The following is a 22,236-nucleotide window of genomic DNA, read 5'->3' on the forward strand; positions in this document are numbered from 1 at the left end:
CACTGGTAGAAAATATGTCTGTCTGATGTTTTCTAAAAGCCTGTCTGTTCACTTTACTGCATAGCAGGGAGAAATGAATCCATCAGACGGAAAAGAAACCCACTAATATTACCATTAGCATGCACTCAAAACTTTCCACACTTTTAAGAGATTTGTGCTAATGCAACCGCATGCATTGCTTTCAACTCCGGCCTCGTTATTAATAACAAACATACACACTCATGCTTCAGTTTTTATTATTCCATGTTAAGCAGTAGGTGTTGCCACAAATGAGCAGATTGTTGTCTGGGCCTTTTACGTTTAGCAAAAATGTCAGAAGCTACAATGATTACATGACGATGATTCACGGCAAAGCACTTTGCAAAGAACACTTTTTAAGAAACTGTAAAAAAGTTACAACAGTATGAAATGTTCATTCTGGAAAAATTGTACTTTGATAATGTTTGACATTCAAAAACAAGCAAGAATAAAATAAAAGGCACCCACAGTTAGTTGACTAATGAGTCATTTGTTTAAAAACCTAAAACCCCGACTATTATTTCTACGGATGAGAACAGCTTTCAGAAATGTTCTTATATTCAGGCGAGACAGCTTTGCTTCTTTGCATGCATGCCGCAGCGGTTTATTAACTGTCAATCAACTTTGTTCATCTCAGGTGCACACAATAACATTCATTGTTAAACAGCTAGTTCAAATGTCATACCACTGCACACAGACAAGCTATGGTGATGTGAACTCTGCAAACATGGTTTTTTCCTCTCTACCTCCCCAAATTAAAGATTGCCTGTTGTCAGTTATAAATATGAAGAAGCCTACATGCCAGGTGGTTGGCAGAAAGTGTGAAGAAAGTCATGCTAAAAAAGTTTAAGTTGTTTTAAATCAGCTCCAGAAACATTTGTTGTGTGTGATACAGATAACAGACAGTAAGAAGAACCGAGTATATGCAATTAGATTGGAAGAATGTGCTGTATGCCCTCCATATAGCATCACAGTGCTCCACTGTCACCCTGTAAGTAAAAAAGGGGCTTATACCTTTTTAAATTATAAACCCTCTCTAGCCAGAAGTGGTCGAAAGACTAGGAGCTCAAGTGACGTATAGGACAATCACCGAGACCCCTCTCTAGGCTGTGTTGTGGAAAAGGATGGGCTTGACCATGCCCGAGAGGATCTTGGGCACATGGACGCTCACAATCTCTGAGATCATCTCTGGGAAGTTGACACGCGTCTGGAGGGACTGAGCTTGGATGAAGAGATCATAGGTGAACTGGTGTAACTTTCTCACAATCTGAGAATAAAAGAAAGAGGAGAGGAGAGGTTATTAGTGACAAAGATGTGACGCCTGAATGTGTACAGCATTGAAAAAGAACAAAGACTGGGAGATAAAAGAGGAAATGGCAAATGACTTTGAAGCCTGTCTTTTGCCACGAGCTTTAAGAGGTGATTTAAATAGATGACACTCATTGTGACGCTGTAAGCTCCACAGGCAGGGTAAAGCCGAAGGGGTTTGAACTGCAAAGTCTTGATCAACTCTGGTTTTCTGCCTTTAGGGCCCTGCCAGACAATTCCTAGCTGCTCTCCAACTCATAAGGCATTAGAAGATCTGAGATGCGAGTGGGACACTGACAAAGCTGAGCCTTTAAGAGTAAACCCACAGTGAAAGATGTGAGGCTTTGGGAGGAAACTTTCCAGCTCTTCTGGCCACGCCTCAACCACTGAGGGTTTATTTTCTTGGATTGCTTTTACAAATTAGTGTTACAGGTTGTAATAGTACTAAGGAGAAAAGCAGTCGATCTACACCAGGGGTCCCCAAACTTTTTCCTGTGAGGGCCACATAACTTTTCCCTTCTCTGATGGGGGCCAGGGTCAGTTTGTAACAGAAAAAGTGTGACGATGGCAGGGGTGCCTAAACGTAAACATTTATTGTTTTCCAGAAAGCCACACATAACCAAATATTAATAACCCTTTCTAGGATCTTCACAGAAAAGAAAGTCAGGAAATAAATAATACTATTTGTGAAATAAATAATAACCAAATAACCCTCTCTGGGTTCTTCACAGAAAAAATAAAGTTTCACTTGTTCCAAAAGCAGCGCAAGTTTCACCTCAAATGCTTTTATGTGAGAATACATGTCGCAAATGAGTTCCCCCTGGCCTTGTAGCTGCAAGTTAAGGCTGTTCAGCATTTCTGTCACGTCTGTTAAAAATGCGAGGTGCCATTTCCATTCTGGGTCGATCAGCTCTGGGACCGTTTTGTCTTTTGAATGAAGAAATGCGTTAATTTCGGGTAGCAGCTCATAAAAACGCCTCAAAACTCTGCCCCGGCTGAACCATAGGACCTCTGTGTAGTACAGCACATCGCCGTGCGCAGGCTCCAGTTCAGACAGGAATTGTTGGAACTGCCTGTTTAAGTCCCTTTGCTCTGATGAAGTTTATGCATGACACCACAACCTTCATGACAGAATCCCACCTCAACACTTTGCAGCACAGTGCTTGCTGGTGAATTAGGCAGCGGACTTGTAGCGGGGCGGTGAGACCCCGTTCTTCCATCTCCCGGTTCATGCGTCCTATTAGACCCCGAGACGCGCCCACCATACTAGGAGCCCCGTCAGTCGTGATGCTGGCAAGCTTTGACCAGTCTAGGTCCAACTCTTCCATGGTTTGGCATCCTCCCCCGCTGTAGTCCCTTTGAGACTTTGGAGGGCTGCCGGCTCCTCGCACATCTCAAAGTTTGCGCTAACTCCACGAATAAAAATGAGCAGCTGCGCTGTGTCTTGCACGTCCGTGCTCTCATCCAGTGCTAATGAAAAAAAGTCAAATTCTTTCGTCTTCTGCTGCAGCTGGGCATATACATTACCCCCGATTTCTTCAATGCGTCTGGTGATTGTACTCGCCGACAGACTCACGGCATTAAAGACATCTTTCTTCTCGGAACACACCTCTTCCGTGACAGCATTCAAACATTTCTTGACAAACTCCATCAGTGAAAGGTTTACCGCTGCTTGTTATCAGTTGAGCAACCCGAACGCTGGCTCGAACGGATGACTGGTTCAGCTGAGCTTGGCGTACAAATGTATTCTGCTGAGCTAACAGTCCACTTTTTAGCTTTGAGAGTTTGTCTGCTCGCATTTGGCCTTGCAAGTTATCATACTTGTCTTTGTGACGGGATTCATAGTGTCGGCGCAGATTGTATTCTTTGAATACCGCCACCGCCTCTTGACAGATGAGACAAACAGCCTTTTCTTTGCATTGAACAAAAAAAGAATCGTTTGACCACTGCAGGTTAAATACCCTGCATTCTGAATCAATGTTTCTCTTACCTAACCTTTATTCTTATAGCCATTATTCCGTTCTATTTGACAGGGGCTAGTCTAGGATTCGCGAGGCCAGACTGAAAAAAAAATCATAATGCGTCTCTGGTATTGTTCAGGGGGCCGGGCCAAATGTGGAGGTGGGCCGTATCCGGCCCGCGGGCCTTAGTTTGGGGACCACTGATCTACACCCTCTAGTGGTGGCATCCCTACCAAGACTCATTCATTCATAGCTCCATTAACAAAGTTTCACAGATGAATTCAAATCCATGTAAGCATCATTTTGGGGAATCACAAATGTGTCTCAAAGTATGCTTTTACTTTCAGGTGTTACTGGCTTTATTTATCTTTGCTACATCCGTGCATAAAGCAGGAGGGATGTGCAAAATGAAGTTTAAAAAATGATTCAGTCCATGGGTGATAGAAAACATTCATTGTGACCCTTTAATTCGGTAAATATGAATAAACTTTTTTAAAATTCATTTTGTTAATTTTATTAGGGTTTTGAATGCAGTTGTTTATTTATTTAATTGTATTATTAAAGAAAATCAGTTTAAATAATAAAACTAAACTGTGGAATCATTGGATCTTGGGACAGCACACTATGTTGATATAAACATTATGGTTTATATGCACTGTATATACACATGGGTTTATGTATATACATACTGTATATACATAAACCCATGTACCCTACATGCTGTTGCTTTTAAGGCAGCTGTTTCTTTGTATAGCTGCTGCTTTATTTGTGTTAAATCTTTTGTGGTTTTACATTTAATAGTAGTTTAATCAAACGATTTATATAAGTGGAACAACATTGAGTCACACTCCTCTACTGGATATTAAATGATCAAATAGAAATACAACCCGACGTACAGTTCTTCAAGGCTTTTAAAGGCACTTGCCTAACAGAGACTGTAGCATGTAAAATGTTGTCCCAGAGAGAGATGGCAACTATCCAGAGCAAACTGCTGTTCTAGTAAAAACAGAACAATGTATATTTCGTCATGTAAAGCCAAAATTTGCTCTGGATTTTAAAATAAATCCTCTACTTCCGTCTCATATTGTTCGCACTCTGAACAAATATGTATTCTATTTAGTACAAGGTTTCAAATGTCACATTCATGGCCTGCAGGTGGAACAAATATTATAACAGCTTTTTTTTTTCTTCATGTCGGTTCATGGTGCATCTCAGCATGTCTACATCTGCAGATCAGATCTGCTGCTGCTATGTTTCCAGCCGATACAGTAGGGAGGTTGGACTGAAAGTGCGGTCTGCAGGTATTATTTTTGATGTGGCACTGCCACCACCAGGGGGTGACTCATCATATGCCCTCCTGATATGCAACCAGTGTAGAGAAGTTAAAACAGGAGTCATATGACTCTTTGGTATGTGTTTAACTTTAGTAGGCAGAATATTTGTGTACAAACTGGAGGTGCACCCCAGGTTGCTCCTTGAGAATAAATGAGAACTTTGATCAGGAAGATATTACCGTCTGTAACTTCACTGCTACTTGAATTTGAAATGTAATAGCTGATGGCCTCGATTGAAGTAATCCAGCAATGAAATGATCAACAAATCTTGCCATGGTTAGGTAGGTCAGATGTCACAATGTTGCTGTAACCAGAAAACACTGTCTGCGCACTTTGATCTACACTATTCCCTCCTCATTAGTCCGGTGACGGCAACGAGATTGACATTATGTAATCGTTCAAAAGGTCACAGCACAGTTTGGTCATTCTCAACTTGTAAAACTCAAATACACATATAAAAAATAAACAATAAACAATAATAAGTCATTACTTTTGAAGTAGTGACAAAACAATGCAATCTTATACTGAGCACAGTAGGTGTAAGCCTTAACTTATTACACCTACCCTTAAAACATTCATCATTTATTATACAATTCTCATTACACACCAAACTAAATATAAAACACGTGTTTTATATATTCCATTGTTAATTCCATTATTTTTCCTTTTTATAAACGATTGCACAATGAACATCATTGTTTGCCATTTGTTCACATCTTTGATTTTATAAACATGCAAATTACTCAGTTCATAGTGACTCACTCTAAGATGGAACAACTTCTGGACACAATCTGGAAGCATCTTATTTTTTACTTTATCCATTAATTCTGCAGTTTTAAAGTCCACCAAATCTCTACAATTGAGAGCATGTGAGTTTATAATTAATATGTTGGTTGGTTCATGATAATCAGCTCTATTTACAGTTCTTATAGCTCTCTGCTGAAGCTTAAAAACTGGATTTGTGATGGTTTCCCCAGACCTCCTCACAGTGTGTATGAAACTAAAAAAGAACAGCACAGTATAGTAATGACTTTATATTAAGGATGTCTTTTGTCTTGTGCAATATTGCAATGGACTCAGACATTTTTGACATGATTTGTATGTAGAATTGTGTCTATTACCGACTGAAGGTAGTCCAGCAGCTGTGTGAGCTGGAACAGCCTCTGTGTACGGGTGGTCTCCTCGCGGTGGCTGGACAAGCGATCCAGCTCCTTTATGTAGGAGGTCCGCAGTTCATCAAAACAACGCTGGTTCTTCAGACCCTCCACTGGCACTGTGACCACAAATCCAGAACACAACAATAACTCTCACAGACTTTATCCATCCCATCAATTCTTTGAAGAATGGCTGAACTCTATCAAAGTCATATTTGACATGCTTGACTTGACAGTATTTTATGGGTCATGTTCCTGGAGGACTCACTGATGCTGAAGAGGACCAGGGCCTTCATGCAGAGGAACTCCTCCTGAGTGACCTTCAGAATGCAGAACCTTTGGGAGAGCAGCTTCATCCTCAAACAGTGATCATACATACTGGACACTTGCATCCGTTGGCTGCGGGGGGAATAAAAAAAGAAAACCGTGTGTGAGAGGAGGAGAAGGAGCACTGTGTGCGACATAAGGAGGAGGCAGAGAGAGGGTCAGGCAGAGAGAAAGGAGGAAGATTATTAATGGAGGCAGAAGAGGAAAAAGAGGAAGAGGCAGCAGAGGGGAGAAGAAATGAGTGAGGTGGATAATGGAAAAAGAGAACGGCAGAGAAAAAATGAGGGTCAGCAACCAGGGCAGGCGTATCTATTACCATGCAGGTCAAAAGCAGCCCAACAGAGTGACAGAGGTCTAATGCAGACGGAATGAGTGCTTGGCTAATGTCGTGCGAAACACCAAGTGAAAGCTGCTCTGAGGGTCGCGTGGCTGGCTTTAGCATTCTGAGCGACACACCTTATTCAACACTGAAAGCTATTTGCTGATAAGAGTTGGTGGAATTGTTATACATCTATTATATCAACTGCGGCGTTTGCTTCACATTTTTGTGTGAAGTTTTTAAAAGTAACAAGAAAAGACATAAGGCAGGAGTCGATGTGACAGGAAAAAGAATCTGATAGAGGCTGGAGGAGGTTGCAGCGCGAATTCAAACTCGTCAAAGAAAAAAGAAGCAACTCGATGGCGCAGCAGTTCTCGGGGACAGACAGTGGTTTCGTGAAGATGAAACGGAATAAATCATCTAAGGTGATCCCTCTGCGGACACGTATATCAGATGCAAAGGAAATGTAAGAACACAACAGACTTGTTTACAGTCTCGCTTAAAAAGAAAGACGCCGTTCATTGTGTGATTTCTTTTCAAATCTTCCTCTGAAGCTCGTATTCCACGGTGGCTTTTATTTCCATTGATGGTGACAGATGTAATCTCTTGATATTCCAACAAACCCAAATGTCACGATGATTACTACAGCTGGTTTAGGCCCCGAACAAACTTTCTCTGTCTGATAAAGACACTGCGGCAGCATGTGTGACAAACTCCTTTTAACTGTGTTTAACTCAAACACAATATCAGAACTCTACTATGCCGTGTAAAGTATTTTTGGTGACTTACTCATTGAAGACCAGGTCCGGAGCAAAGTAGAGCATCGAGCTGTTGGTGAGCGTGTAGGACCTCCAGCCCAACGCGAACACCATCACCCCCATCCATGACAACTGAATCACTGACATCTGATCATCCACGTGCATGTCACGGAAACCTGTTAAAAGAACACTTCTTTTTCTTTAAATCGATGGCACATGGTGGAATAAGACGTCACAGTGGGTGGAATAAGTGTTAAGACTTCAGACTCAGGAAATAACAGGAAATATCCCAGCAGACTGGAAACAATGCTGGCTCCCTTCATCCTGCCATTCTTGGGATATGAACATATCCCCCTCTAGTGGCTCTTATATGAACAGGCGTGTAAGGGATTGGCTCCTCAAACTGGGCATGTTTAACTGCCATAAAATTCTGCTCAGGCCTAAAAACCGAAGATTCGATATTAAACGTTTCATGATCGTCTGAATGACTGTGAACTTGGAAGTGACTGATCCACACCTCAGTTTTATTCACTCTCTTGCTCAACATGACAAGTAACCTGGCAGGTTTTGCTCAGCATTACAACATAATAACAATAATTGTCTGGTATTACCTGAACAACTGGCGCTAATTTAGCACAACCTACATGTAGCGTGCACTAGTCTGCAGTGTTACCTTGGCCCAGAGTGGTTTACCTGGTATTGCCTTGGCCCAGCGCACCACAGATACCAGCTGTCTCTCCCCCAGCTCATTGAGGCTGGTGAGCAAGGACGCAGGGCTGTCTGGCTGCGCGTGATCGTGTCCGGCATTGACCACAGCCGGCTCGATGGCCTGCAAGACGCTGAGCAAGGAGAGGCAGGAGCGCACGCACGGGGGGATTCCAAGAGCCAGAGACGCTGCTGAAGAGATACAAAAACAGAGAAGAAGAAAAGTATTCAAATTAAATTGAATGGAAAACATTATTCAGTATTGAGTTAGCGTGGTACTTGAGCTTCTGTGACACTAATCCTCACTTTGAGCAACAGCCACTGCACTTCCGGGCTCCAAGATAGCATCTCTCTTCCCCCAGGGAGCCAGATGTTGATCCTCCTCCCCGTTCCTCGCCTGTCCAGCTCCCTTCAGCCTGCGACCTAGAAGCCACCACAGACAAGTATTAGACAAGAGGGCGTAAAGGAGATAAGAAGCTTCCATTTACACGTTGTTTTGTCTGATTTATTACAGACTAGATAGCTGTAAGAATCAACAAAAGAAATATATAATAGGGCAAATACCTAAACAACTATCAGAGGAGCTTTCCTTATCATTGCCATGTGGCAAGGCTGAGAAAGTGCTCATGTGGCCTTTGCCGAGAAGCATTTGTTACACTGTATTTAAGCTGGGACATTTGATTAGTAAGCTCTGATCCAATGTAAGGTATCTACCCACCCTGAACCCATTTTCAAACCCACATGGTTTCCTTGTTCAGTTTCCTATTATGTTCTCATCTTCACTCCCTCACCTTTGAGACTCATTCCCGACATGAAGCACCTCTTTAAACGGCACGAGGCACAGTTTTTCCTCCGCAGTTTGTCGATGGTGCAGTCGTTCCGGCTGGCACACAGGTGGTTCTGCTTACCTGGTGGTACAGAAAAAGTTGAGGGAGCGAGTTCAGCTATGCCCTGGCTTCCACTCTTAGCAAAGATATGTATGTGTTTACTGATAACAAGAACTAACTCGCCCTCATAATGTCAGGTCACTGTGTCCTGCCTGCATGAACCAACGAGTGGGTGAAAGAAAATTAAATCAGCAGACAATTGTGTGCGTGTGTTAGTCACACCCACCTGCAGCCGCCCTCTTGAAGAACACTTTGCAGCTTCCACAGGTAACGGCTCCATAGTGACAGCCTGAGGCATCGTCACCGCAAACCTGACACACTCTCCTGTCTGACAGATACACACCTGGAAACAAATCCTCATGCCTGGACACACACAACACACACACACACACACACACACACACACACACACACACACACACAACACACACACATTGAATATATAACAAGTGCAGTCATCTAAAATACATGCACACCTCAGGTTAAAGAACTGTAAAGTTAGATTTTTGAGAAGAATCGAGAAGTAAAAACAGAATTGTCTTCCATTCCAAGCACATAATCAGCAACAGGTGCTGTATCTCTTGTTTATAGTGACAGTGATATATTAAGTGGTGCTTAAGTTAGTCACAGCACAGATTAGTACGGTTAGAGTTAGGGATAAGGTGAACTTTGATTCAGTCAAGCTGCATATTGAAACACAACTTGGCCAAGGCCGAGAAGAGCACATGAGGCTTTTGGAGCCCAAATAATTTAATTCTGATTACACAGCTGCTTCTGCAGCGGATCTGGGTATTGGGATGACACTGTATCAGCATAGGGAATCACAAATAATAATCATGTTTAGTGCAGTTGATTTATTTGTGCTGCCTTATCTGCAGCCCTCTATGGAAAATCAGGAATAAGAACAGAAGGAGAATGCAGCTTTCCAGTAATACAAGGGATTTAATAAAGCAATTTCATAACACTCTTGCAAAAACAGGACCAAATCTTAAGACTTTATATGACCGAATCCAACAATGCAACACGCACAAACTGCTCGGATTAAAGCCTGGTACACTAAACGATGTTGACGCTCCAGTTGTCCTTTTATTCCTGACTGAAGAAAGATCTGCTAGGACAGAATGCATCTAGCAACACAATTGGCCTGCTGAATTCATGCCAAATAAAACGAAGTCAGAGCAAATCATTAAAGCTTGTTATTTACCTGAAACTGCGATCGGAGCAGTCCACCCAGACTGAAGGTTCGGTCTTGATAGTGGACAGAATCGTCTGCCCTTGGGGAATTGCACTTTGGTAACTTTCCATTTGGCCATACTGGTGTGCCATCGCCGCTCGCACGCCACCTTTGTCACTCTTGTCGTACCAGACACAGTGACATTCTTGCCTGGATCCGTGAGCTGCTTGGCCACAATTACAGTATTTACACAACAAATTATGTCCGCTGAAACTGCCTTCCTCTGGATCGGATCGGCTGCTGTGTGCACACCACACATCCGGCGTATCTCTGTATAGGTTTGGGTTGGCAGGGTACGCAGAGTATGGTTTCAAATGTGACAGCTCGTCCATCCGAGATTGCGCAGGGAGATGTTCTTGTGGGCTCATAAACAAGTTTGATTCCTTGCAGACATATCTAGATATCACCGGGTCGCGCATCACAGCTTGTGCGCTTTCCATGTTACCCGATCTGAGCAGATCCATGCAGCTGACCTGCTGGATTCCGTGGCACACTTCTCCAAACTCATCTCTTTGGTTAGTTTCACGCAGTAGAAACCGGTTGGCTTCTGAGTTCACAATTTGAGCCGCTCCAAACTCCGCCACTCCTCGGGAACTATTCTCCACAGTGGGGTTGAAGTCTGCGAAGACGCTGCTGCTGCTGGAGCACTGGTTCATGTTGTTGAGCGGAGAAGATACCGAATCTAAACCCAGTGACACAGACACAGCTTTACTGAGCTCGGCTGTAGTCGGACAAGCACAGGTGTCCGCAGTGTCCGAGCGATCGCGCTCTTTCACAATTGTTAAAGAGTTTCCTTCTAAATTGGACAAGCTCGAGCAAAAAGCCATCTTCAGCTCTCGTCGCGACAATTTAAACGCTCGTTACATAAGGAACAAATAAAACATTACTCTCCAGGCGAGAAAACGCCTACTCTCCGAGACTCCGGTCATGTCTCAGCGGATATGAAAAATTCAGAGCAGCGATCGTGGATGTAGGAGGTTACAGGGAAGGGACGTCCCGTCGACCTGTTCCGCGAATCAAGGCAGGGCTGGCTGGCTGACTTATTTATTCGTTTATTTTTTACAAAGTAACTGTTTCCATTGCCTGGAGCGCCGACGAAAATCACTCCATAAATAACGATTACAACTTTGCAACTTCACTTTGTAAGGTGGCATGTCGACATATCTCGCGAGAATCCGCAGGATTAAATATTTAGCCACATTATGCAGCAAAGTCGTTCAAAGTTGGAGTCAATACAGATATTTCATAAAAACACTCAAAACAAGCAGGGCTATTACATATAACCCATTAAAACACTGAAAGTGTCTACTCTATTAGCCTACAAATAATATATAATAATAATAATTGATAAAATATGTAAATATAGACTCGAAACAAGATATTTAAACTTGCTCGGCCGACACTGACTCACTGCGGAGTTGCCAGTTTTGGCGGTCTATCAGCGCTACAATGGTGAATGTGCTCTTGGACGGTACATGGTACATGGTGGGCTAGTATATAAATAAATAAACTTAAGATCATTCAAAATATGTTAACATAAGCATGATTATGAATATGGACATTTGCTAAAAAATAGTTTATATCGCTAAATTTGAACATTTAAATTGGAGGATACTACGACCAACCTGACACTTCATACCTGCGTTAGCTTGGCTCCGGTCGACTCGTTTCACCATTACATGCTAGTTAGCACGTCTTTCTACAGATGTAAAATGGATCGATTTCTTATTTAAAAAATAGTTGCACACCTGTTGGACAGAAACAAAGCGTGACAAACGAGTAAAATTTACACACCTGGAAGAGAAATTAGTTTTAAAAAAATAGAGCAGCTTTCTTCTGTTTCTGGACAACAAAGACTCATACACAGGACAACTAATACAGCTGAACAATTAACTGAGACATCTTTTGAGATCGCATGGATTTTGGCTCAGGCAAAAGAATCTTCTCAGACTCATAAATTGTGAAAGACTGCTTTTTGGCTTCAGCAGAAATATTGTTTGCAGAGTTTGACAACAACATCCCAGTATTAAACTAATCCTTATTTAATGTATTGGTTGGCTACATTGCATATTGTGTGTTCTGGGTGGGATGACAGATTAATGAGCAGACATGCTTTTCATGACTGGATGTAGCTTTTCATACTTTGCGATTAGGGTGAATGTTAGATGAAATTCAACTCGTCCTGCACAATCTCTGATTTTTGAAAAACAACACAAAAGTGGAAAATATATTATTTTACAGGGCTGGTCCATGGAGAGAGTAACAGTCAGCATGTATGAGGATGTCAGCAACAAGAGAAGGGCTAATATAAACCAACAGACATTTATTTTGGATAGACCAGATTGAGGTTGCTAATTGGTCTTATTTATAGAACAGGGTTGGTGGTCACATTCATTAGATCCCACTTTCGAGAGAGCGCTGTTAAAGAATGTTGGATCTGAAATGTTCAGAATTGCGGTCAGGGGTCACGTACATTGTCATTTTCAGGAGGAAAAAACACTTGGCCTTGAGACGAAAGGACTTTTTGTGTTTTTCATGTCAAAATGTAGGTCTGAATATCCAGCTCTTCTGTGCTTCTTTTCTAGGCTTTTAAACAATGGGTTTATAATAAAACAATTATTACAATTACAAAGGTATGAAGGGAAAGCTACAGAGCTCAACAGTCTTAAATATTTTTTGAACGGCTCCAGTTCAGGAAGTTAATTTACCATTCATTAACTCCATTGACGTTTCAGAAAATGCTAGTTTTAAGCATGGAACTAAGACAACCAACTACAAAATTAATCTTGACCATAAAACATTTGATTCAGAGCAACAAAACAATTGGAAAACCGGAAAAAAGGCAACGGTACAAGACTGTATACATAACTATTTTAAGAGTGAAGGAACCACCCATCCCATAAAAAAAAAACATTGCAAATGGCGACTCCCACGCTTGGAAACTCAAGACAATTCAGCAACTTTCTCGCCTCAAATGTTTTCAGAAACACATTTCAGTGAACGATTTTTGTAACATAAGATAAAGTTCGCAAACGATCCGCCATGGTTATTCGGTATAAAATCCGGGAGCAGACCATGGAGCCCACACTGTGGGGATGGTTGTCCCAAGTGCACAAGACGTATTTGACAGTCCATATCCTTTGAACAGAATACACTTAAGGTGAGTAAGGTAGCTCCATTCCTACCTGAAACGTTAGTCTTCCATTACACATCGAAAGGGAATCTATTAAGGATACAGTTTTTGAGAAATTCAAATGAAAGTAAAAAGTGTTACGACCAACCCTGTTCTCCCCTACAGCTTTTGAACAGTTGGGCTCTTTAGTCAAAGTGAAAGTGATGTGTCCTCATTCATATTGATGCACAAACAGCGCACTGTTGTTTCTGTGTATTTTATTTCTGTGATAAGAATAGAGGATTTAACATTTAGATGGAAGTGTCTTAAATGCCATTGCTTTCATAAATCAATTTTAATAAAGTTTTCATTAGGTGGCATTTGCAAATGTGTGTAAGACAATTGACAAGGACAACAGCAAAGCTTTTTATAAATGACAGCATAGATAACGTTTCTCTCGCCCATTGTTGTTTTCTGTTCCTATGTAATTAAAAATGTATTTTCAACAGTTAGCATTTCAACATCTGACTTCTTTCCAGATGAAATGGCATTAAAATCATAGGCATTACAGGCAGTAACAACATCATTTGCCGTCATATTCAACCTGTTATGTCAGGTAAATCTTCTACCTATGCAATAATCTGCACCTACACTTCTAAAATCTGTCATTGTGTCCGATTTCATTATCTATTCTCATTTTGCCATCAATCTGAGTGGCCCCTCTCACATGGACTCAAATTCATCAATGCGTTGTTTGGTGTTGCCCTGACGTATCTGACGTAAGGTCTTGTATTTGTCACGGCCCGCCTTCACATTCTCAGCGTGGATCAGGTCATTGGGGGTCTTTTTGCTTTCGTCTACAGCTCCAGCCAGCTCGGTGCTCAGGAACTGAAAGAGAACACAAACACACAGTGAATGACACCCTCTTTCCTGAGACTCTTTAGGAGACTATTCAGAAGCCTTACCCCTTTCCGTCACCCCTGTGTTCCCAACAATCCCCATCTGAAAACATTCTCTTGTCCATAGTTATTAAGTCCAGTTTTGTGTTGAGTCTTCTATACAACACCATATCTTGTTTTGGCTGTGAGATAGAGACCAATTTTATTCCAGTTGTTATAGGCCTCGTTCTGGATGACATTTGCGACTTGGATGAAACAAATGGAATGATAATGTACTTCCAACAATGTTTTATTATGCAGAGTGCACTTAGTTCTAGTTGAAAGCACATTTTTGGAGGCAATTAAGCTGCCATCTCTACAGCATAGTCAAAACCGCTAAATGACTGTCAGGCAAAAACAGGCAAAACTGTAACAAAACATTTTAAACATCTCTCAACAGCAACACAAATGGGATTTTCAAGCCACAAACATGTAAGAGGTGGGACAGGGAAGAGGCATCCACCACGGCTGAGTGTGATAAGCTAAGACACACGTCGCTCCATGCATCTTATTAAGCCTGATAGGTCTCAGTTCTAAAGGAAACATTTACTTAAAAAAGTTTCAGGGATCGTGAGCCAGAGATCCTCTGGAAACAAGAGTGAATCTTAAGCCAGCGGCTCTGTGAGGCTGTATTTAGGGACAGCAGGGTTCAATGCTAATGTCAGCATACTGACCGGCTCACAGGGACAATGATATCATGATATGACATGATATGATATCACTGCAGATGCTCAGCACTTCATATTTATCAGGTTCACTCTCATAATTTAACTTGTTAGCATGCTAACATTTGGTAATTAAGACTAAACACACTGCGAATGAGGACGATGAGAATTCCATTAGTTTTGCAGGAAGTTACTCATAAACCAAAGACGTGAACTGAATTACATTTTGACCTGAGGATGCAGCTAGATGAAAAGTATTAAAGCAATATTTTCTGAAATATTTAACTCAAAGCCAAAAAATCTCAACCTCATGGTGGCACGAAAGGAAAAGTCAGGGATCACTAAAGTCGGTACGCTATATGGCTTGGGATCCATGAACAAGATTTGGTGTCTATACACCTTGTAGATGTCAAGCTATTTCACTGAATGAGTGAAAACTCTGACCTGCTGGTAGTGCTGGATGAAAAGTCAGAGCATCACCATTCATTGAGATATTACAGTCCAACACGCACTCTTAAAAAGCTCCAAGACAGCCGATGGACAGCTAATCTCTATTTGAACATGACCTCTGACCTGACGGCGACTAAGAGAACAGCAAATCCACGAAATAGAACATTTGATTAGATTCACTTAACCTTACCTTGAGGTTTTTCTGCAGCCTCTGGTTCTTCTGGGCCTCTGTTACTCGTTCCTCCTCGCTGCGATCGCGGACCATGCCTGGAGAAGTCAGCTCAGCGCTCGCCTCTGCACTGCTCTCATCTGTCTCGTCGTGCTCATGCATTGGAGGGTGGACCGAATCCTGGATGTGGACACCCATGAGTTTAATCTTCAGCTCCTCTTTGGTTCGCTCCAAATCAGCTTCTACCACCATCGCCTGTCAAAACAAACAACCTGCAGTGAAGCGATGTGTTTGGATATTTATGTGTAAGTAGTACTAGATTTGTAGCCAAATGTGATATTCACGTGGGGCTCATATTCTAAGAAATGTAATCTGCTGTACTACAACCAGAGGCATATCATTAGGAAAGGAAGGTCCTGGGACCCCAAACTACTTTACATTTATTATGAAAAATAATAAAAAAATAACTTACAAAAGGCTCCCATAGCAGTTAAAATATGCAATTCAACTAAACTACGTACTGTATAAGCCTACTTCTACTTCAGAGGAAAACATTGTACTCCTACATTTACCTGACGGAGAGATATTACTGGTTACGTTGCAGATTCAGATTTTACTATCAAAATCTAACAATTAAAAGATAACGCATTATCATTATTTATTAAACTACCCAGTATTATATTAGAATTGAGAGCTCCCCTTGAACAGAAATTAAAATGTAAGTACATTGTGCTGATAATGCCTCTCTTTCACTCTCCAATTTGAATACAGGCCTTTTAATGTGTTGTATTAATAGTTTTACTAATAGGTAATAGCTTTACTTCAGAAAAAAAAAAGTTTTTCAGTCAGATGGCGTTTCCCTGGGGCCTCTGCCTCTGACTACAACACTGAAATAAATTAAGGTTATACTTTTGAGTACTATTTAGTACTATTTAAAGGTATTTGATCCAAAATACACAGAAATTATATTATACTTTCTCCCTAAACATGAAAGATAACAGAAACCTTTAGGTAGCCTGCCCATTTCCTGTTGAATCCAAAGTTAGGATGTTTTAGTACAGCACCCACAAAGCACAGTACAGTACTTCTTACTTGCATACAAAGATTTGCATGCACTTAAATCTTGGATATCATTTGCATAAACATTTCATTTTAGCCAACTATGGCTTCACAGGGCTGAGGATAGCTACCTGTGACAATACAGTGACAGCCATAAAAGTAATCACAATTTGAAAGTCTACTGATGGTTGTGGTTGATGCCTTGCTTCTACTTTACCCGGGCCTGACACTCACAATTGTCAGACATCCCACTTTGCTCATGTTTGATTCATGCTTTATCTATCTCAGGGTTCTTTCATTTATTCTCACCCTCTCCTGCCAACTATTCGCCTCCTGGTCCTTTTTCTTCTTGGCGTCTTCCAGCTGGGAGATCTTAGAGGTAAGCTCCGCCAGCTCAGTGGCCTATACACACATGCACACAAATGGGAAGAGAGTTAAGAGTGCTCCTGATCTCAGGTCATTGTGCTCTGTCTGTACATGTGAGATTGAGAGAACATGTGTGTGTGTGTGTGTGTGTGTGTGTGTGTGTGTGTGTGTGTGTGTGTGTGTGTGTGTGTGTGTGTGTGTGTGTGTGTGTGTGTGTGCATGCATCTATGCAGCATCACAACTCAGCTTAGTCGCCTTTCTGTTCAGTCAGCTAAAAATTATATTATAGTATATTTTGAAATACACTCTCAAGCTAAATTTGTGAATCACTTAATGACATTAGTAAATTACCAGTTTCTGTCTTAAAGGTGGACTCAATCAATATATGTAAATATACTATAATGAGTCCTTGATCATGGGAATAAAGTCAATTGGTCTCTGGCCTAATGACTTTACAGTAACCAGTTTTTCCAATTTTGTAAGTTTGTAATGAATCCTCCTTATAATTGAATGAATTCAGCTGGATTTAAATGACACCCAGGAAACAGGTGTGTTTTGTGTTTTTGAGTACCAGGCTTTCCTGGCTCTTGATCTGGGTTTCAGACTGGTGTAGCAGGGCTGCTTTCGCTTCCACTGCAGCTCTGCGGTCCTTGTCCAGACGCTCAGCCTCCTCCTGAGCAATTGTCCTCTCCTTCTCTAACTCAAGAGCCCTGCGAGTCTGCTCCTCCAGCTCTGAAAAACACGTGTGCAAAAATCATCATACCCATATACCCAGACGTGCACACATTGCATAAGCTTTGTAGAGATTCTTAAATAATTCTTAAATCCATAAACAAATATTTCAATATACCGCGCCACTATTTTAATGTTCCTAAACAGAAAAAGAAACCTCAAGTTGAGAAAGATTTGTATTCAGAAAGTTGTCAGACCATCTTGAGCTCTCTTTGTCTGCTCTTCAATCTGTCTCAATCTCTCCATCAGCTCCATGGTCTCACGAGCAATCTTCTCTGTTTCCTTCTCAGCATTTTCTCGCTTTTTCTTCTCACTCTCGAGCAGAGCCCTGACAGGAGAATTGGGCATGAATACGCATCTGAAAAAAGACACTATATCTCCTGACAGTTCTTTCTTAAAGCAGAGAGAACACACTGTAAACTGTAAGAAAAAAAAGTCTTCATTATTATGTCCTTCCTTACCTCTCCATCTGCCTCTTGTTCTTCTCCTCCCTGGCCTGGGCCTTCATCTGCTGCACCTCAATGGTGTCAGGTTTACGTCTACGCATATACAGGTCATGATTCCCCATGCACAATGCAAGGATACGTTTGTTGATGCGAAGACGAGGTACGTAGAAAACAAAGTCCTTTGACAAAAAAAAAAACAATCATTATCACCTCAGATCAGTTTTACAGTTAAGAACAGGTTTATATCCTGACCGGGTTGGTTTTTGTTGGCATGAATGTAGTTCATTTTGTAACTCTTGGATGTTTTCCTCAAGTCTGTGCATGCAGGCAAATTCTAGTGTGAGGCTAAATTCATGTTTGTGAGTGAGATGAAGTAGCAGCTGCTCTCTACTGGCTGTAATTTATGCATTTGCTAAATTGATCATTTCACCAGTAACAAGTATACATTCTCTTGCATCTCCTGTTCATGGCTTTGAATAAAAATGAAAGGGCATATCTCTAAAGAACTACATGTAGGATCTTGTAGTTGTGAAAATGTTTTCATAAAATAATTCTATAATGAGTACTAAGTATTAAACCCTAACCACTAGAGAAGTAGCAGCTATTTAATCCCATCCACAAACATTCATGAATTGAGTTAGGCTAATGTTACATTAAATTACATTTATCCAGAGCAACTTACGGTAAACTAACTGCAGCCTCTGGTATAAAACTCACAATCATCCAGTGTTGCATCTGGAAGCCTGACCACTCGACCACTCGAGCACCACCACTCTAACATAGGTTTGCAGTTCAACATACGATCAAGTTGCCAAAAAAGGCATCTTACTTTAGGTATGTAGGAAAAATAGCAAATTTCCCACAAAATAAGCTCGCTGATCTGTGCTGTATTTCATATATAATGATATGTTTCATCAAATTTGTAGCCGCTACAGATAAATCACTAATAACAGGCAAATGTTTTTTACCGGAGCTTTCTTGTCGATTGGTTTGATGACAAACTTCTTGTCATTGAAGGAAATATTTCTGATCTCACTCCAGGGGAAGCCAATCTTTGGGGTCATCCTGTAAAACATTAGCATGCTTTACCACTGTGGTATAGTTAACAGAGGTTATCATGTTCTTTACACACAGTTTATACATAGTTATGACACAGCAGTGGTTTGAGCTAAATGCTAACTTCAGCATGCTAATATACTCACAGTGACAACGCATATATGCTGATTCTACAGGTTCTCCATGTTAGTTTCGTATGTTAGCATGCAACATGAAGATGTGCTTTTCAGTCTGGAGGGCATATTCAAGGGCTCACCAAAGTCATTACACTTCATACATTGGGGACCATGAGAGTCTGTACCAAATTTCATGATTGCAACACATACAATAGTCAGGGGGTCACCAAAACCATTAAGATTCATCCTCTGGGGACCATGGATATCTGTATCTCATTTTGTGACAATCCATCCAATAATTGTCAAGATATTTCACAAAAAAACAAAAGAAAACGGAAATGTTTTGGTGTCCACTTGTAGTCCATTTGTAATACAACTAGTATTGACCAATCACATTTGAGCGGCATTTGGTTGCATGTAGGTAAACAGTCTGTGTGGAGAGCAACATAACGCGTTGGCCTAAATGCAATCTCAGAACCCATTGGTTATGCTCTGACAATGATTTAGCTTTTTATTAGCTATTATAAATTATAAATAGCTGATATGGTCCAAGATTGACCTTGTTGTCATGCTAGATGAAAGGTCAGTCTACTGGAGACCATGAATGTCATACTAAAGTAACACACAACAGTAAACATACATGGATTCAAAACCTGTTTGTCAGAGACAAATACATTTTTAATTGCCACCTACTTATCCTTTTTATCATAGATGTTCAGCCCCAGAGCGTCCACTCCCAACCACAGCTCTGATCCTTTCTTGTTCTTGATGTTGAAGTAGTTTACCCCATACATCTCCAGATCCTGGGCGATCTTGAGGTACTCCACCATGGCGTCTTCTCTGTGGTGTGAAACTATTTAATGAGCTACAGAACACATGTTTACAAAAAATGCATTAATTACTTTTTTGTAGTAAGACCTACCTCAGCAATCCCTTGTGCTCTTGATGCCACACCTGGATTCGTTCCTCCCACTGATTCTTATTCAGCTTGTGCTGCTCCAAAACCCTGGTTTTGTCAGTAAAGAGGAAACTCCAGTTAGAATTTAAATGACTCAAACTGGGAATAAATTGAACTTTGGTTAAGACTTATAACCACAGGACTCAGCACCTCTGTGGCAGCAACTTCTCTCTTGCGAGGTATCCTGGTACGTGATAGTCTTTCCTGTAGTCTCCTTGTTTGACCTGAACCGCGTACGACGCCAAGAGCACTGCAGTCTCAGGTGGACAGTATATGTCATCATTTAGGATGCATTCTTTTACCTAAAACACAGAGAAAAAGACTGAAAGATATACTTTTAACACACGAATCCCTGATGTTTTATAATGCTGTCGTGTAAAGATATCATACACTGGTGTTATTGTGGCTGTGCCTCACAGAGAGAGAAACCCTATGGGTTCTTGTTTTTATTTAGTGCACCTGGATCCATTTTTGTTGGCATGTACTCCCTCATGAAGGACCCATGAGGGTTAATGGGATCTGCGTGAGTCATCATGGAACCCCTACTGGTCGTTCACACTTTTGTTTTGAATGAGATTTTTTATTCATTATTTCATCTGCAGGTTACCACACTTGCAAAAGACAGCATTATTAGCATTATTAGCACTATTTACATTGTGATATCCACTTCCTTTAACTGATTCCTGTTGTTGTTTTAATATGACTTTTACTCTCCTTTTAGCATTTATCAACAATGAATCAATGTATCTGGATCCTTGATTTTGCATACAAATAAAAAATGGTGCTATCTAATTAGGAAATGAGTTATTAGGAAAACAATGTCCTTGTGCATGTACTCATCTCCGACCTGCAGAAAGAAGAGGCGCTGGGTTGCCTCCTGGATCAGTTCATCTGTGACATCCTCAGGGTAAAACTTGGCCCTGAACTTAATCAACAAAGGGTTGTCCCTCTTCACATCTTGAGCGGTCACCTGGGATCGGCATCACACAGAAGAGGGATGCCGGAATGAAGAAATGCGTACTAATTAGCCTTAACGAGTTGACTAAGTAGCATAACCAAAACCATAAGCATGATTACATCTTCATTTAAAATGCAGCTGTCGGGGGAGTTAAATTATGCCGTCAAAGGATGTACACACAAACATTCTCCTCACCCTCTTGTTCAGCTTGAGCCAGGTGGAGAAGCCTTTGCTGTCCTGGTACTGGAGCCCAAAGAACCAGGTTTCCCTCAGCCCGATCGTCTTCACTATCTACACATACCAATAAGTATCACGATCACACACTTGTCTGTCAAAGCACCTGTTTTGATTGTTATGCACAATGTACCTGGTCAAAAAGCTGTTTGCCAGTCGTGCTATGCAGGATGGCAAACTCCAGCTCAGCATCCATGGTTGTAACTCGAACATTTATCTGCCAGAGAAAACACTCACACTGAGCTACAGGAAGAAAAAAATCATCCCTGCTGCTCATTCATCTGTGTCACTGGAGAGGCATCAAGGAGCATGCAAAGCAACAGCTCCGTGGAAAGAAGCACTACCAATTCTGTGATAATTTGTGTGTTCTTTGAAACAATGCTACATTTCTTGGTTCTTTGACAGCAAAATGACCAAAAAGAGTGTTCTTACATTCTTCTGTTCAACCAGGAGCATCCAATCGCAAGAGGTTGGTGGGGACTACAATCAAAAAATGAAGCCCACAGTATATTTTAGACTTAACTGAGAACATGGGGTTCATTCCATGATGCATGAAGTATTAACGACTGGGTCAAAACAATGACACCCATGATATCATCATATGCTTTGCTCCAAAAAATAATTTCTAATGGCTAAGAACTACGGACTAATGCCTTCTTGTAGCCTTTGAATAACAGAACAGGTTCACACATTTTAAGTCAAACCACTACAACTCAACTACACATGAAACACAGCGAAAATGAAGATAGAAACAATTAAAGGTAGCTACTTACAGTTGACATTTGTATTTGTTTAATCTGTAGCCGAAACACTTCTTCAGAGAGGCGCTTGTAGTAGCCTTTTCTCTGCGAAGTCATATGAAACTGCTTGCAATACCTACAAGGATTATACTGAATTAGAATGGGCCATTGTATTGCTCCCAAGTACTTCTCACTTTGTTAATCCAATGGCAGCCCGGGGCCCACGTGTTAT

The 22,236-nt window shown here is 41.2% G+C and overlaps 2 protein-coding genes across 2 annotated transcripts; both read right to left on the reverse strand.

Moving 5' to 3' along the window:
- Positions 1-219: 219 nt before the first annotated feature.
- On the reverse strand, positions 220-10,832 carry LOC115014359 (androgen receptor-like). Its single transcript, XM_029441142.1, has 9 exons — positions 9,976-10,832; positions 8,998-9,134; positions 8,676-8,792; positions 8,191-8,307; positions 7,873-8,076; positions 7,211-7,355; positions 6,044-6,174; positions 5,743-5,894; positions 220-1,285 (listed from the first exon to the last, which is right to left on the reverse strand). Exons 1-9 carry the CDS (start codon positions 10,830-10,832, stop codon positions 1,121-1,123), a joined length of 2,025 nt encoding a protein of 674 aa, XP_029297002.1. The 3' UTR covers positions 220-1,120.
- Positions 10,833-13,578: 2,746 nt separating this feature from the next.
- On the reverse strand, positions 13,579-22,133 carry LOC115014386 (moesin-like). Its single transcript, XM_029441184.1, has 15 exons — positions 22,038-22,133; positions 21,697-21,744; positions 21,398-21,481; positions 21,226-21,321; positions 20,920-21,042; positions 20,223-20,374; positions 20,037-20,120; positions 19,808-19,954; positions 18,911-19,007; positions 17,958-18,121; positions 17,694-17,824; positions 17,336-17,496; positions 16,708-16,800; positions 15,361-15,594; positions 13,579-14,005 (listed from the first exon to the last, which is right to left on the reverse strand). The coding sequence occupies exons 1-15, from the start codon at positions 22,119-22,121 to the stop codon at positions 13,841-13,843; spliced, it is 1,863 nt and encodes a 620-aa protein (XP_029297044.1). The 5' UTR covers positions 22,122-22,133; the 3' UTR covers positions 13,579-13,840.
- Between the last annotated feature and the right edge of the window lie 103 nt (positions 22,134-22,236).

Source organism: Cottoperca gobio, chromosome 10 (genome assembly GCF_900634415.1).
Source record: "Cottoperca gobio chromosome 10, fCotGob3.1, whole genome shotgun sequence".
In the NCBI taxonomy this organism is placed as follows: Eukaryota; Metazoa; Chordata; class Actinopteri; order Perciformes; family Bovichtidae; genus Cottoperca; species Cottoperca gobio.